At 39.8% G+C, this 17,633-nt stretch overlaps 1 protein-coding gene across 1 annotated transcript in view; it reads right to left on the bottom strand.

Moving 5' to 3' along the window:
* Positions 1 to 17,633, bottom strand: part of LOC138705607 (zinc finger protein ush-like) — a 224,629-nt gene that overhangs the window by 7,021 nt on the left and 199,975 nt on the right. Inside the window, exons 4-8 of the mRNA XM_069834208.1 lie at positions 16,085 to 16,189; positions 14,551 to 14,688; positions 10,597 to 11,336; positions 6,347 to 7,786; positions 3,603 to 3,845 (exon numbers count right to left, since the gene is read on the bottom strand). Coding sequence (XP_069690309.1) covers positions 3,603 to 3,845; positions 6,347 to 7,786; positions 10,597 to 11,336; positions 14,551 to 14,688; positions 16,085 to 16,189 — 2,666 coding nt within the window. The remainder of the gene's footprint in view (positions 1 to 3,602; positions 3,846 to 6,346; positions 7,787 to 10,596; positions 11,337 to 14,550; positions 14,689 to 16,084; positions 16,190 to 17,633) is intronic.

Here is a 17,633-nt window from a genome sequence, read left to right as displayed (position 1 = left end):
TAATAAAAAAATATGTAGCTCAGATTATCTGTTGCTATTGAAATATATAAGAAAGTAACGGAGTCACTGGAATAGCTCAGGCAGTAATGACTTGCTGACCCGAGGCTGTGCTAGGACGGAATTCAAATCCCGTTTGGGTTGACTATCTGGTTGGGATTTTTCTGAGTTTTCTCCAACTGTAAGGCGAATATCAGGTAATCAAATAAATAAACAAAAAAATAAAAGAAAGTTTAAAATTAAAAGAGAAAGTATCCTCAGGCTTCTCTCGCCAAATACCATCTCACTACGACTCTAAATAATCTCGCAGCTGATTAAAATGTTATGTTTTATTTAACGGCACTCGCAACTGCTGAGGGTATATCAGCGTCGCCGATGTGCCGGAATTTTGTCCGACAGGAATTCTTTTACATGCCAGTAAATCTACTGACATGAGCCTGTCACATTTAAGCACACTTAAATGCCATCAACCTGGCCCGGGATCGAACCCACAACCTTGGGCAAGAAAGCCAGCGCTAAATAAACTGCGCCAACCAGGCTGACTCGCAGTTGGTTATAGCATCATTAAATAACCAATAAAAAAATTAAACCAATACCTTTTCAAAGACAGGATAGGTCTACCTTTGTCTTCAGATGGCTATATAGGTAGTAACCTGTATTTAACCATTTGTGTAATAACACCAATGAGCAGAATATCTTCTCGCCCCATTGTTTACATGAAGGAGAAGGTAGGTCCAACCTTCGAAATATTATGAGCTTTTATATACGTTATTAGCGTCAGAAAGGTCAAGTTACATATCTGAATTCTGACTAAAATTTTTCACAATAATTAAGTGAACACAGAGATCCCCTTGTAGTACTGTATATTGAGCCATTTCTATAACATTTCTACAGTGAGATTATTCGTTCGTGAGTCAGATTTCCCCACTATCTGTTATCAGTGTGAACATGTCAGTGGGTCAACTGGCAAGGTCAAACTACGGTCATTCTTGGCTGTTCAGCAGTATTCAATCAGTTCTACAATGAGTGAAAAGCTTACAGTTGCATAATTTTAGTGTTTCTGTCTTTGTGAGATATGAGTACGTAATAAGTTATGTTTCTTTACAGGGTAAAGAATTCAGTAACGTATAGACCTAGAATCTCTGTGATGACGGCATCAAAATGCAGCGTATTAAATATTTTTTATCCCAACCTGTGTTTCTGTATGATACCGTACATTTGTTACAACTGAGTCAGCTGCTAGGTTAATAAGGCCGTTTCGAGATGAATTTCCTGATGCTAATATTTCAAGTTGAGTAACTGTTCGAATACTTGTGAAAGATTTGATAGATTCGGGAACATTACTTGAAAAAAAAAAAGAGAAATGTGAAATGCTGGGTTTTAACAAAGCAGAACTAGATGACTTAGGTGAACGATTAGAACACACACCAACAAAATCACTTAAAGATTTGATAAAGAGACTGGAGTGTCTAAATTTTCAGCACAAAATACCACAAAATTCTTTACATTAAAACCATTAAAAAGAACACCAGTTTACAGATAAAGGCAGTAGGTTAAATTTTTGTAGGTGGATTTTGCGATCAGTTTGCAGACAATGAGTATGCACGTGCTGAAGGAGATCATTTTCAACTCTATTGTGAATAAGCTTAAGATTTCTTGAATAGAAACCTTTGCTCTTATAATTGGCCTCATCTAACACCATTTGTCAACAAACAGGATTGTAGTTGTGGTCAACGATTAGCGTGAAAACTGGCACACGAATAGATAATCTCACTGTAAATGACAGAAAACTTGCAAACCACTTTGTTCTGTGGATATTTTTCACAATAAACATGTATGATAGCCCTAGAGTCATTGAATAAAGTTCACGAGTAATTCTAATGGGTGGGCAATTGTTGGTCTCTTAATTTTGTATCTTCCTTCCATTTTACTATTTCATAGATACGTCACAGTGTCAATACAACATTGTTAATCTATTTCATTATATGGACTACATTTAGTGGAGAAATGACGGCATGATAGCTTCGAGAAAACCTCCCACAATATAGTCTTTGTCCACCACAAATTCCAATTGGAGATATCACAATTAAAACTTGAGTCTCTGCCATGATAAATAATATTGTAGTTCTGCTAATGTGATCTCAACGTAAATGAATTGCCCCATGCAGAAAGGGCTTCAGTCACAAATTAAAAAAAAACGAGATATCGATGGAAATCATATCTTTATGATTGGCTCCATCGGTCTGTGCAGAAAGGTATTCAGTCTAATGCTTAGAAAGATAGAAACTGAGGCGTCAGGCTCAGAGTTCTATGCAGAAAGGAATATAGTGTACAGAATATTTATCTTAGTTTTCTCAGAACTAGGTCTAATGGACTGAAGCCCTTTCTACATGGGGCGATTCAAATATTCACTGGAATTAATTGCAAGACCTTACATTATCTTAAGATTACAACGAAGATGATCACAATTTTAACCTAGGTTAATATCACAATTTAAATTATCTATACCAGTAGCTACATGTTTTTACAAAAGAACCTTTTCACATTAAAAGTAACGAAAAATGACCATTTTTTAATTATGTTGGCTGGAACATTTATTTTAATCGTGTAGATCAGCGGTTCTCAACCTATGGTACTCGTACCACTGGTGGAACATGAGCCACTGCCAGATGGTACTTAACATTTGAAATAAAAATATAAATAATCATAAATTATCAAAATATATAACTGTTTTCTATATCTTTTAGAGAACATTCCATCGAATAAATTCAAAGAGTATCGTAACTGTTTCTTAATAATTCAACATGCCTAAATAAGGCAACCAATTATTGGTATTGGAGCACAGAAACGTTTATTATGATCCTGGAAGTGACACATGACGTTTGCCCATAATAAATTTATTTATTTAGTGGTACAGCAAATGTCTTAAGTTAAAAATAGTGGTATGCCAAAAAAAATGATCGAGAACCACTGGTGCAGATGACATAAAAATGAACTTGATGTAGAATATCTGAGTAAATAAAAAATAACAAATAAGAGAAACAGAAAAGGAATTATATGTCAATACTGTCCATAAAAATGAGTAACTGGTTTCATAGTTACAATCACTATGTTCAACACTTATTGAATAATAACTACTCTGTTAGTTCCTAATAGCCTGGACTATGCTAGTCCGGTACCGTAATGTGAATTTCTTTTCTGTGATAGTGGCACATGTAAGTAGGATTTCATTGCCCACCATTATAGAATCACATGCGAGAATGATGGACTATTCAGATTGAATTTTTGAATGAGTGACAAATGAACAGAAAAAGTTTTACGAAGTCCCTTCATTCAAAGGCAGGGTTATTTTATCTCGGGTGTGCTTGTCTTGTAAAGAAGACCACGCTAAAGACTTTTATCATGCTTGGTTAGGTTTGAACCTTATAGACAACACTGTAACCATTCGACCAATAGAGGGAAATGAATGGAACTTGCTTTTAGCCTGATTGATGAACTAATTAATGAACAGAGACAAATGCTAACTTAATCCAAAATATAGCCTATTACTAAACACTACATACGGTATACATATGCAAAGAGGTAATATACAGTGTTGTACAAACCTGCAAATCTGTGGAACGTTTTTCAAAGTGCATCCGTATGTGTGTTCTCATGCCACGAAGAGTGTTACCCTTGTACCGACAGATAGTACATCGAAATGCCTTCACGCCACTGTGGGAATCCATATGTCTTTGGGCGGCACTGGCTGTTGGACTAACAACATCGCAACATGGGCACTTCCATCCACCTGCACCTCCGACATTTGAACATTGGTGAGTTGCCAATTGATCAACTGGCACTGATATCTGTAAAATTCAATTGTTTCAGCTATTAAGAAATTTCGTATACTTTCATTAAAGACACTAACACGATCTTACGGAAAATAATTTATTATATTACACATTTTAATTCTTATGCTTAATCATAACTTTAGGGGGAAAGGAATTGGCCATCCTACCCCATTATCTCCTGGCCTAGTTGCCTCATAAGTGGTGCTTTCTTGGTATCACTTGTGAGGTTCAGACCTGTCTTTGGACAGTTGAATAAACAACAATCATAAATTTATATGTTTAAATTAAAAGCCATTCTAAAGAAGATGGAAAAAGATTGCAAGGTTGGTGAGGAGAAGGAGGGGGGGATGATGATGATGATGATGATGATGATGATGATGATGATGATGATGATGATGATGATGATGAGACGGGGATGAGCGTAAAAAGGTATAAATCTGCAAAAACAGAAGAATATGTGTGCATAATAGTTTAGAAAACAGAAAAAGTGAAGAAAATTTTATACATTACATCCTCAGGTTCTACATGGTGAACAAAACTTGTTGAAAGTTTTCGCATGACAATCATAACTTTGAACAGAATACTTTCAACTATTGAGCAGGATCAGTGGCGCAGCCAGGATTTTAATCTAGGGGGTGCTAAAATAAGATGTCGTGCTTGCAAGAACACAAGACGACTTAGATCACGGTCTTTTATATTCTTACCAGTATATGTTGTGGATATATCCTATAAATCGAAAGCTTTGATCGGGATGACGCATTTGAAATCCTCATTGGATTACCATTACGATCAGAAATTTTTAATACAAACAACTATGAACTCTTCAATAATTATTTTCATACATTTTATGTGAAATGCTTTAAACTACAGTATAATGCATTCGTTATCATTGGTTGTACTGCAATGAATATTAGTCATTAGGTAATTAAAAAAATAAAAAGCATTCGCATTTGTGGGGGGAGCTTTACCGCATTAGTCTACCCTGTGACTAGTCACTGAAAGGATTCAACTCCTCTCTTCTAAGACATCTTTATGGCTAGCTAACTATACCCAGGCTGTTGTAACCTCGCACTTGACGGTTATTTGCGTTGGTAACCCTTCCTACGAAAATGTTGAAGAAAGCTGTGCAGTAACCTTTTGAACCAATCAGAACGTAGTATTTTCTATCTTCTGCTACGTGGAGCGCTGCTGTGTTGCCAGTTTGCTGAATGCTGTGTTACATGTTGTTACTACCATGTGCTGAATTTTTGTGTTAGTGTTATAAAGTTATAAATAAATTTGTAATGTTGCTGTGAAATGTCGCAAAAGAAACTGATAAAACTTACGTAGTGACAATCCTTTGCGTAAACAGACGTCAGAATTGGTGCGAAGGGCTCGTTAATTTTACAAGCTGGAAAAGAAATTTACCCGTATATATGGGCGTCCCTACATTCCTACAGGTAATGTAATATAGTGGACATAAAAAAAATTTAGGCCTTTCTAAGAGGTCAGTAATAAAGAACTGAGTTACATAATAATTATCATTTGAATTAACTATACAGAATAGTAAATTGCGCATAAGTTAAGCCAGCTGTTGTGTAGTGATCACCTTGACAGGATCATATCTCTCGCTATCAACATTATGCAACGCTGTCAGGTGCAAGGTTACAATGGCCTGGGTATAGGTTGAATAGGCCTACTCATTAAATGAAAATCCTCTATTGTAAGGTTGTAGCGAAGATGTTCTGACATGCACATTATCGTAACGTTCTTGCTAAGATACTATTCACTTTGATCTTGATAAGATAAATTAGTCTTTTCGAAGGACATCACTGGTCCAAGAATGAAATGAGATTGTATCATTACAATACTGTGAGCTGTAGTGTGTATTATAACATTTAAATTGTATTGCAGTGATTGTGTCTGGAACTCCTGGGGTGATTGAGTGGTCAGACTTTCAGCCTTTGACAATGGCGGTCCAGATTGAAGTACCGGTCAGGCCTGAAAAACCATAATAACACTTATGGCAGACCAGGTCGTAGTTGGGGTTTTCCTCGGGATTCCCCTGTTTCCCCATACAGTATCAGACATCTACGTCATTCCGTCAACATTTCTCCAATCCATTCGTCATTCCATAGCATTCCCCGAATGTTGGCTGGCGACACACAGAGAAAGCCAGTCTAGGGACGAGTGAGTTACGTACTCGAAACCTGGATACGCAGCGAACCTTAGTGTAGTGAGCCGGTGTGGGTTTGGGAATGCTCCTAGCTTGAGGGTTTGCGCAATAGATCTTGAAAGATCGCAGTGCTCGATCGTAGTGCTCCCCCTCCCAAAAATTCAATTCAATTCTGTTTAGAACGAAACTGTTTCCTGATTGTATTGTTATTGTATCAAACAGTGTAAATGAAGCATAATAGTGCAGGCAGTGGTTGGTAATAATGTTGGTGGAAGTGTTGTTTGGTGCTAGTGAAAGTCGTCGTGATATTCACGATAAGGAGAGTAAACACGACACTGATGGTGATAGCGCATGTGCTCACCTTGCACTTGACACACTTGCGTGGAGTGGAGACGGGGGTCTTGTCAGCTATCGTCTCTGCAGCAGTCTTCGCGATCAGGTCCGCCCTCTTGGGGCAGTAGTACGCCTGGTGCGCTGTCAAGTTATCGAACGACGTGAACTTGATCCCGCAGGCTGCACAGATGAACTGGAACAGAGTCGGGGGCTTCTGACTGCCCTGACCTTGCTGCTGGCCTGTCATCGAGCTGCCTGTAGTTGGACTAGCCGACCTTCCCCTGTCTTTGTTGTGGGGAGGAGATCCACAGTTGGATGTATTCCCTGAGGGTGAACTGGGCACTGTTCCCTGAGGGCTGGGCACGCCGCTCCCGTCCTCTCCCCCACCTCCTCCGCCTCCCGCTCCGCCTTCGAGCCTCGCTGAACAGTAGTGTTTCTTGTGGGCCATGTAGTTCTCGTGCTTACAAAATACTATGTTGCACTCCCGGCATTTGGACACCCCTTGCTTTACAAGAACTTGCGGAGGAGGGGGTGGAGGTGGCGCTACAACTGCAGCTTCCGTCGCCATCCTCAGAGCCATCTCTGTTGTGAGGAGAGGGAGGATGTTGGCGGGAGAAAGCAGATCCGCAGAAGAGGCCCTCGGATTAGGCAGTAACAGTGGAGAAGGAATTATGGGAGGTATGTGGGATGCCTTGGTAAGGGTTGGGGTTTTGCTCGACGCTTTCCCAGAGAAGGACAGAGGAACAGGAGGAGACTTCAGAAGAGGGGCTCCGTTCCCGCCTACATCCTCGCGTTGCGCAGATGTGGCGGCAACAGCAGCGAGCAGTAGGTTGGAGATGTCCCTGGTGGTGTCGGCCTGGAGGTGCTGGCTGAGCGCCGCCGCCAGGGCCTTCCTCGGCTCCAAGCTGCTGCTGTTCCTCACGCTGCTGTTATTCACAGTGATGACACCGTTGGGCGTGCCACTGCCACGGCGCGGAGACTTCGGAGAGGCTTGCTGGGACTTTGGGCTGGGGCTGTTACTACCGGACTCGGTACGAGGTCTCTTGGATGGCAGATCTGACGACCCAGATCCCGGCCCACGCTTCATGTTGGACTGCGAAGAGTTGGACAGGGCTGGGGAGGCGGTCGGCGGAGGGGGAGAGGGACTTGAACATGTCGAGGAAGTGGACAGCAGGAGGGAGGGAATGGACGGCGCGCAGACTATGTCTTCACCTTCATCTACCTCGACTTCTTCATCATCCTGTGCAGGGTTGTGTGGTGCGGGGGGTGGTGGTGGTGGTGGGGGAAGAGGAGATGTCCTCCGAGAATCGTGGTCGCTGTCCAAGTCTACCACCAGCTCGCCTGCCATGCTGCCTTCTGAAGAACGCCTCATGCTCAGGTCTAGAGGAGCAGATGTGTCTCCGCTACTGTCACTCCGGGGGATGGCGCGGCTGCTATTGGCTATTCGAACGGGCACGGCCGGCTTCACCTGCAACAGTTTCATTTCAAAATGTAAACAGCATGGAAATTAATTGCAGTAGGCCCACTAGAAGAAAACTGTCTTGTCTATCACAAGAATCACAAAATCTGCAAAGAATCGAACGTCTTGAATTTGTAGGAAGTCTCACCTGGGTTTGCTATGCTTAGGACGGGAAAAGAGGGCCTTAAAGTCTTAAAGTCAAACGTGAATTATACTCTTATTTACCTAAAAGAGTTTCTGTTAGCGAACCGGAAAATAACGGGGCATTAGATTAGATTAGATTATTGTATTCTATGAACTCAGATACATGTGTCCAAGGCCAACTGAATGTAGAACAAGTCAGAATAACATATACTGTACGAACTTACACTTAGGTACCGGTACATAGTAAAAATTTACATATTTATAGGTTGCAAGTTACTTATACTTAACCGGAGTTCCTAGAGGGAAAACTCACTGCCTAAATAACAAAAATTAATTTATATAGTGAAAAGCATGTGCACATGCGATACTTTTTAGAAGAAAATTTAATCTGTATCTTATTGTCTATAAATAATTTCATTTCTAAGGGTAGAAAATTAAAAACCCCGATGCATTCATAGTATACATCTTTCGGAAAACACGTTGGGGAAACTGATAGCTTAAGAAGGATAATCCTTTCATGGCGACGATTATGAGGAAACATCGAATACTAACTACGCTAACTACATTTTATAACGTATTTTATAGTAATATACAAACTTTGTACATTATTTGTGGAACAGAAAAACACAACTTCTCATGTCACAAGTTACTCCATACTTCATGAAATATGACCTACTCAAAAGTTTAAACTTGTTACCCTTCTGGTCCTTTGACTATACGTTTGAATTGATAAAATAATTTGAGCAATTTTCAAAATCCCATTGTAATCACATGGTCGTGTAATCTTCTAAAATTAAATAATTCACAATGATCATCTCATTTTAAGACCCTAAGGACTATTGTCTTTCATATACAGAGAGTTCCTATGCAGTACTACAGCCTCTAACTAAAAAATCTGTTGGCGCGCGCGGGGAGTGGTCATACGCAGGCGTAGGGACAAGTTCGTACACGCTTCCCAACGCAGACCGGTCCCACTCCATCCAGTCCATTCTTTACCGTTTAGTTTCCTCGGGATGGCGCTCCGCACTACCGTCATTGGCTGACGGAACATTACTATCTGGGATCGGTCTGCATAAGAACTCTCTGTAGGCTGTACCCTATTTTGTTTGCTGCATAGTTCGTTAGGGATTTCAGGAGCTCCATGAGACTTGTCCTGCAGGCACAACCGCGGTCTCCATCGAGATGTTGGAAGGCAAAGACAACTTTACTATCCACGAAGTAGAAAATTAGGTGGAGTTAGAAACAGTTGAGCGGTAATTTTTCCTGGATTAGGCTTCTTTAAAAGCCGAAGTCGGCCTGGGTAGCGCAGTCGGTATAAAGCTGGCCTTCTGTGCTCGAGGATCGGGTTTGATCCCGGCCCAGGTCGATGGCATTTAAGTGCGGGACAAAATTCCGGCACACCGGCGACGTTGATATAATCTCGGCAGTTGCGAGCGTCGTTAAATAAATCATAATTTAATTTAATTTTAAAACCCAAAATCCATGACATTGGACTTCTGTCTTTACTTCCCTTCTGAAGAAAGTCGTGCTAACGATTTTTTCAGGCTTCCTTTAAAAGCCGAAAATTCATGACATTTGACTTCTAGCTTTACTTCTCTTCTGAAGAAAGCCATGCTAACGATTTTTATTGAGTCTTAGACGTTCGTCTTTCGCCGGGTCTGAACCCGCGAATTTACACAGACCTACACATAACCCAAGGTCACGTCGAGTCGTGCCATATCAATTAATATGATATGATATATATATATATATGTCTCAATATATTTGGTCCTGCTGACCCTTCACATTTCTGTATTCGGATCAGCATTCCCTCACTTACACTATTTACAACTTTAACACAGAAGTAATGTGACCCTGAAGCCTATTCTTATTATGTCTTTCATGTCCCTTCACTTTCACTTAACCATCCTTCTAATTTATCCACTACCATTTTGCTTCCCTTCTCTTATTCTCAGTTCACTAAAAAAAACATTTCTACATTTAACTTCCTTCCCCACTTTCTCATAACTAACTTAATACTTTCTTCTAGTATAGAAGACCTAACCCTAGTTGACTATTTCACTAAAAACTTAACCTATTATTATAATCACTGACTAAACACTTCTTACACAACACATTATCGCTTGTATCCTAGAAACATTGGATTCACTTTGTTTATAACACTATTTAACCAAACTATTATTCTATAACACTGGAAAAAGTGCAACAGTTCAATTCCATTTGTCCATTACATAACTAAACCTTCTATTATTTCATCCCACTGATACACCATTTATTAATTAACATTCACTCATTTAATATAACAAATCTCATATTTTAATGCAGGATTAACGAGTGGATGCATTTACAAGAAATGGTCATGATTCAGAAACTGTTACGTTTTTTATTCAATTCGCTGAAGTTAATATTGTTATAAATAAATTCAATCAAATTAAAATAGTTTAGGTGCACCTTAAATCTCCGAAGAGAATCTTCAGCTGTGGGGAGGGCGATATCTTAATTAATCATGGAGTCTAAAAAGTATTCTGTAAAACTGTAGGAAGAAGATGATGATGATGATGATGATGATGGTGATGATAATGATGATTATTTAATGTGAATAGGAAATTCCACAATCTGAATAATAAAAAAAAAAAATACTTTGTTGTAATATTTGGTATTTGAAACGCACGCACCTGCTCGGCAGCGCGGGCGACCTCTGGCTCCTTGCTGCTGGCCTGCGCGTGCACCGCCTGCGCCATGGGCTGCAGCGTGCCGTTGGGGAGGAGCAGACACGCCGTGTCGGGCGCCGGCAGTCCCATGGCGGCCGCGCCGGTCAGCAGACTCGCCCCCTGGAACAGCGAGTAGGGCACCAGCAGGATGGGGTTGGTGGGCAGCGCCAGGAACGGCTGCGGGGGGCTGCGGCGCTCCCTGCTGGGCGGCGAGCAGCTCGGCGACGTGCGCGACGCGGCGTCCAGCGGCGACGCCGGCGCCGACTCCGACGACGTCTTGGTCGAGGGCGGCGGGGGCGGCTGCGGCTTGACCACGTGGCGCGTGCTGCAGTAGTGCAGCTTGTGCGCGCGGAACGTCTTCACCGACGAGAACCGGATGTCGCAGTCCTGGCAGTAGCGGTCCACGAGGTGCGGCGAGTTGAGCAGCGCCGCGGCCACCTCGGCGGGCGGGGCGGAGACTGGGGCCCCGTTGACCGCGGGGCTGGGCCCCGGTGACGCCGAGTGCATCCGCATGTGACGGTTCAGACTGACCTTCTTCTCGGCGCTGTACGAGCAGTGCGGACACGCGTACTGCTTGCCGGTCCTCGCCACCTTGGACACGCCGTTCACCTCGGGCACGCCCTCCCCTCCCGACGCGTCAGCATCGCCCCTCGGAGCCTCCCCCGACGACAGCTTCCCGTCCTCACTGTCGCTGTCGGTTCGACCTGCAAACAATCGTTCACAGTGAGGACCCCCTGGCTCACATCCACTCGGGCATCAAGTTAAATCTGACGACTACGGGTTATTGCGCTGCTTCCTATCTCCCTGGTGGTAGAACGGTCCTAGTTTTGGTGGTCGTCAGTGTCTTCATGAATGTGTCTACGCTAATACTATGGTTTCTTCCATCCCTTAATACATGCTCAGTTACATCTTATTTTCGTTTTATCGTAAGTTTATTTTCTTAAGACCCTTAAGTAAGATGGTGTGACCTAAGTGAAATAAACGGCTAGCAGGTTAGGAACTCATATATCGTTCTTAAACGGCCTAATACCCTTTGTAAGGACGTGTTTTAGTACAGCCTACCTTTTAGCACATGGGCCAGTTCAACAACTAAACATTTAAAGCTTCAAGTTCCTGTGAAAATTCAAGTATTATTGAAATTAGTCAAAATTCTGTTAATGATGTTTTATATGTACTATAAGTTTCAAATTAGAGTGTCTTAATTGGATTTTTCACAGCAACATGGCAGTTTTAAAATGCAGTTTTCGCAAAGCTTAAAATTTTTAGTTGTTTCCTTTTTGAACTGGCCCGTCGATTTCTCCATTCATTCACATTATTTTAATATCCACTCATGCTGGGGCAAGCAAAATTTTACTTGGCAACAAAATGTAAGCAGGCCGAAAGTACCTTTCCAAATTGGTATAAGAGAAAGAAAGAGGGTGAAGATGTAGAAGAAGAGGGAGGAAAATGGGGACTGAAAGAGATGGAGATATAGAAAGATATAGAACCAATGAAGATTTCTTGAAATTTTTTTTTGGTATTTCAGCCGTGTGCTGAGATCTGAGTTCTGCTTAGTTTCAAAACTACAGCATTTTCAAGTTTCATAACGAGAGATCCATCACACAAGCTCTGTAAGGATCGCCTATTAAGCCACTGATTAGTTTTCTTATCAGTTATGCTCGGCTAGCCCAAACAAATGAGTAAAGAAAATCATGTCAAAAGAGCTCTTTACATAGTTGTACCTCTCACATACGTGCAGATATTACCGGTACTCTATGTATACAGCAGGCGTTTACAGTAACTTCCGTCATAATAATGTTACGTTCGCTAAGAAAAAGTTTAGAAAGTCTTTCTTTTCATAGTTGAGTTAGTCAAACATAAAACTTGTACCTAACACAGTAAGAGATACATGATGAATAAAACCTTAAAGTAATTCACAAACATCGAAGACATTAAATCTGAATACATAGCTGAAAACTTCAATTCTCCATTGAAATTTATTTGCTCTGGAAATCTTAATCTCACAGGGAAAGTGTTCCCAAAAAGTTCAATAAATGAAATAAATATTTCTGATAGGCTATAATAAATAACATTATTTCAAATGTCAATAAAAATACATATTCATAAATAATCTTAATTCAGCATAATAATAAGTTGGATACATAGCTGAAGGCTAAGAATATTTTAATCGATTTTATTTAAAGGCGCTTCAATTGCGAGAACGCTGCATGACTGTCAGTCGACATTGTTGTTGTTACTTTGAATTCCTGCCAACTATCGGCATGTTTGCGAACCATGTATAATCAGTAGAAATTAATGTCTTACAATCTGTAGGTTTATAGTGGGAACGGGACAATTCGACATTTATTTCATTTTGTTAAATAATTGAATTCCTAGTTATTTTATGATCAAGGAATCCACTGAAAACCTTGATCAGATTTGAACCTGAGATCTACCGAATGCAAGTCCATGTTTCACCACTGAGCCACCTCGCTCGGAGCTAAGAATTTTTATTTACCTCAAAAACTAATCTCTCTGAGCCGGCCTGAACCCGCAAATTTGCATCGCATTATAACGATCAAAGATGACCTTACCGAACGTAAGAAAAAGGAAGTAGGAATGAGTTGCTCATTACACCTTGTCCTGTTGACTATTAAAATTACTACCTCACTAAATATCAATAAAAACATTTAGTGTTCTCTCGCGTTTTCTTACGTTTGACCAAGATATTTCGACCTCCTAAATTACTCCCCACCAAACTAACTACTTCAGATCCAGGTGATGCAATCGAATAACTATTCTGATGAATTCGCGAAACGCTAGAAAACATTATTGTATCTCCTAAACTGCTACCAACTCAAAATGAAAATTGAACACTAATGGGTTTAAATCCTCTAGCTAACCTGAAAATCGAAAATCCAATAAAAACCGTCAACACGCGCTCACATGTCCTCCCCTCTGCACATTAGCCAGAGCGTGACACTCAATTGCCTTCAGTAAGAGCATGTAGTGGTTTCACGGAGGATTACCAGTAAGTGACAATAAAATTCGCATTATCATCCTGACAAAATTCACGTACACGAGGAGGTAAACATTCGCGTATACCAGTCATATCAATATCACTCTTCTCGAAGTTCTGATTTTCGAAATATAAACATAAGTGAATAAATATACAGGGTGATTCACGACGATTTACCGTCACTTATGGAGCTTATTTCCGAAAATATTCTGAGCAAAAAATGTCATATAAACATGTGTCTTAATCTAAATATTTTCAGAGTTACATTAATTTGAAGTTGTTAGTAAAATACCTTTTATCTTTAGTTTTAAGGGTAAAAAAATATTACAAATAGAGAATGAACTATTCAGAAGTGTAATTTCTTTAATTGGCTAGTGTTCTGAAGCTAAAAATGTGTTGTTAATTGCTTTGTACAGATTTTGTTTTTCAATTTTTAACTAAAAATTACATAATTCTTACGCACTTATCACAAAAATTGTTACAAATCATACGACTTTAGGAACTTGATTCTTTACAGTTTAATCATGCATTCTAATGTACCATCTTAAAGAATTTACAAGAGTGACGTGATTTGTAACAATTACTGTGATAAATGCGTAAGGAAATGTAATTTTTTAGCTAAAAATCGAAAAAAAAACTGTACGAAGCAATTATGGGATTCACAACACATGCGATCAAAAGTGTCTCATAGTGATTAACTCGCTCCTTATGGATTTTTCGTTTGTAAAGATGACCACATAACCCGATGTTGCTGCTTCAATTTCCGCGCACTATCTGGTGACTCACGCTGCTCTGCGTTTTTATTTTGCTATCAAAAGAACAAAACCGCGAGGCAAACAACAAGGGAGGCTGCTGCGAGAGGCGGCCGCTCGTGGCAGCCTCGCTTAGTGGATACGCGGCTTAGTAATGAGATATCTCACCTTTGTGTGCGGCAGGCTTGATGCTGCCAGCCACGGCGGCGCTCCCCGTCCTGTGGGAGCAGTAGTACGTCTGGTGCGCTTCCAAGGTGCTCAGCGAGCTGAAGCGAATTCCACACGGGTTGCACATGAACACGGGCACTGGGAAGACATACACAAGCAGTTACACACAAACACAATGCGAAGCCCAAACCACACAATTTTATAACTGGTACAGTAGCTTTATATACATATAAGGACCAATACTTCTCACTCTATGGTATATGGGAAAGGGACTCGGTGAGAATTTCCGTCGTGTGTTCTGTTGAATATTGTACCCCAAAATCTATTCAATAATAATTGCTGTATCTATTAATAAGAAAGTTTTGTTTCTCTTTTATTACTATACAGTATTTTATTTATACATCAGAACAGTTTTATTTTACGGAACTGCTTTATTTTTCCGTCAATTTACTCAGTAAACTAATATTATTATTATTATTATTATTATTATTATTACTATTACAGATACCTATAGTAATAAAATCAACAGCATAACAGTGCACTTCAATCACGTCAATGCAGAAATGAGCGTTCCTGTGAATTTGCACCACGTGAACCAAGTGCTTTCACCCCTGTATATCATTTTGAATAATATACTTTAAATACATAATTAATCGATGCTGTGTACAGAGCTTTGGTGAGTCAGCTACAATACGTATGGCTAGCACGAGTCATATTAATCGACATTCAGGTTCTCAATCGAGAGGATAAGTTAGAAAATTACATTTAGAGCGTCATTATGAAAAATACTACCATATTAGTATGACGATGTCGTAGGAGTGGATCGTGAAGTCCTTCTGAATGATGTTCATAATAATAAACTGTCGACAGAAGTTTATTTAATCCTACTGTACTGTATACCATGATTATTTTATGCATTATTAAAGATCTTTCTTCTAGAAAAAAAATTGTTTTGTTTTAATTTATTTTTTAAAGAAGCATTTCTTTACTTTGTGTTTTTAAGTGTGCTCCCATTTTTAGGTCCAGTTTAGATATTTGAAATCAAAGAAAAATGTCTACTGTATAAATTATTTCATTGTTGTAATTATTTGAGCTACTTATTATGGTACGTGATTTATTTCATTTTGTATCCTCAAAACAACTCGCTAATCCTTAACTCATTTTCACATGTTATGGTACCGCTTCGGCTGAGAACCGGTTCCTCATGCATGAAATATGTAACACGCCGTTTCAGTCCTGCACAGTGCATGCACGCAGTGTAGTAATCCATCCTCACTGCGACATTGAAAACGGATTTTTGTATGGTCTACCGTCATTTGGAGAAATTCATGAATGACATTTGAACCCATGATTTGGGAAAATTTTTGTGATCGTAGGTCTAATAATATTAAAAATGCAATCCGAAAAATGCCAGACAGAATTATCGCTCAAAAACAGCACCTTACGCCTACCCTGCACCAAGCTGTCACCCACAATGCTTTGACATGGGACAAACACGGAGATCTGAATGCGCGGATAGAATTGTTTCCCATACCTTGTCTAGATTCTAAGGCGTCGGGTTTGTGTCTTGGTTGCGGTACTGCTGTCCCTCCGTCTGGTGGAAGAGGCGGCAAACAGAAGAACTGGCTCGAGGGAAGAGCTGCCAACATAACAAACGTTAACATTAATTTTGACTGATCGTATCACGTCGCATTCATTTCTCTCCTTCAAAGAGGAGAAAAGTTAAACAGACAGCCTATGTTTTATCTTTTCATATCCTAAACATTTTCAACTTAGCTTGTACTTACAACTAAATGAATCACTGAAAGAATATAATTCCAGTAGACCCGTTAGCCACGGCATTTACAACGGAAGTAGGTGGTGGAGATGGTGATGATAATGGTGGCAATTAGGCCTATTAGGACCCAGAAGTTCATGTTCTAATAGTCTACTAAATAGTATTATGCCCTTGAAAAATACGCACTAATAACTGGACACAATCACGATTCCAGTAACAACACGAGTACTGATTATACTGTAAACATAATATTTCTTACAAGCTGGAGTAAAAACGGTTTAGTTGACTAAAATTAGTGATGAATTAGCACTTGATTATTGTCCCTCCAGATGGTTTGTATCGTGAAAATCTTCATTCCAATCACACTATATTTCTGAGATATACCTAAATGACATCAGCCGTTCTACAGAGAGATAAGTCTTCAGTGTGAGGGGAGATTTGCTTTCCAGAAAGTCTCAAAGTTTTACATTTGTTGGTATTTAGGATTGAAAAGGGATGTCAGTTATTTTGAGAGGCATTTACTAATCTCCCATTAGAAAACCATGGCGAGTTCCCGACTCAGAACTGATAGTGGTGTTCCAGTTTTGGTTTCGTAATCAGTACGGGAATTCACGTATTATCTTCAGTTTTCTGTTTGTAATCACGTAATGGTTGAAGGCATTAAGATAACGTAAAACAAAAAAAGGTATCTCTTAAGGGGGTGACGTGCGAAATTTTGGTAACTGTCAATAAAAAAAATTGCATTTTCGTTTTCGTTCAAAAATGAATCAGCAATCTCTTATAAGCTGAACAAGTTTCAGTGCTCTGCGGAGCTTGAAAGCATAACACATTACGTCATATTTAAATGGTTATACTCTTGAATTTGAATTCAATGCAAACTTTACAAGCTTTTTTCTGGATTTTTTTTTCAGCACATTTCGTCGTGTTCAAAGTGTAAAGGCTCTCACAATTCTGACGCTAGGAACATGAAGTTTTTACTACGCGTTCTATATATCTACCGTGGTTAACAAAACACAGTAGCATCTTTTTTAAATAAAAAAATAAAACATATTTAGTGGAGACTAAAAATTTAAATTTTTAAGTAACATATATATTAAAAAAACTCTTTCCAACTATAGATGTAAATTTTAAATTCTTGATACTTATAGTCGCGACGTTATTTCCGGCGTGACTCCTCCTCTTTGCTTACGTCTTAGGAAGTGAAGGCTCTATAAAGTCTAGGTAGGTAGTATCGTTCGCCATTTTTGTTCTTTCGTTGCCGAGCTACCAGACGAGGAATCTATTTGCCACACCGTTAAACATTATC

The sequence above is a fragment of the Periplaneta americana genome, chromosome 9, assembly GCF_040183065.1.
Source record: "Periplaneta americana isolate PAMFEO1 chromosome 9, P.americana_PAMFEO1_priV1, whole genome shotgun sequence".
NCBI classification, from domain to species: domain Eukaryota; kingdom Metazoa; phylum Arthropoda; class Insecta; order Blattodea; family Blattidae; genus Periplaneta; species Periplaneta americana.
This window is presented reverse-complemented; position numbering and strand designations above follow the sequence as displayed.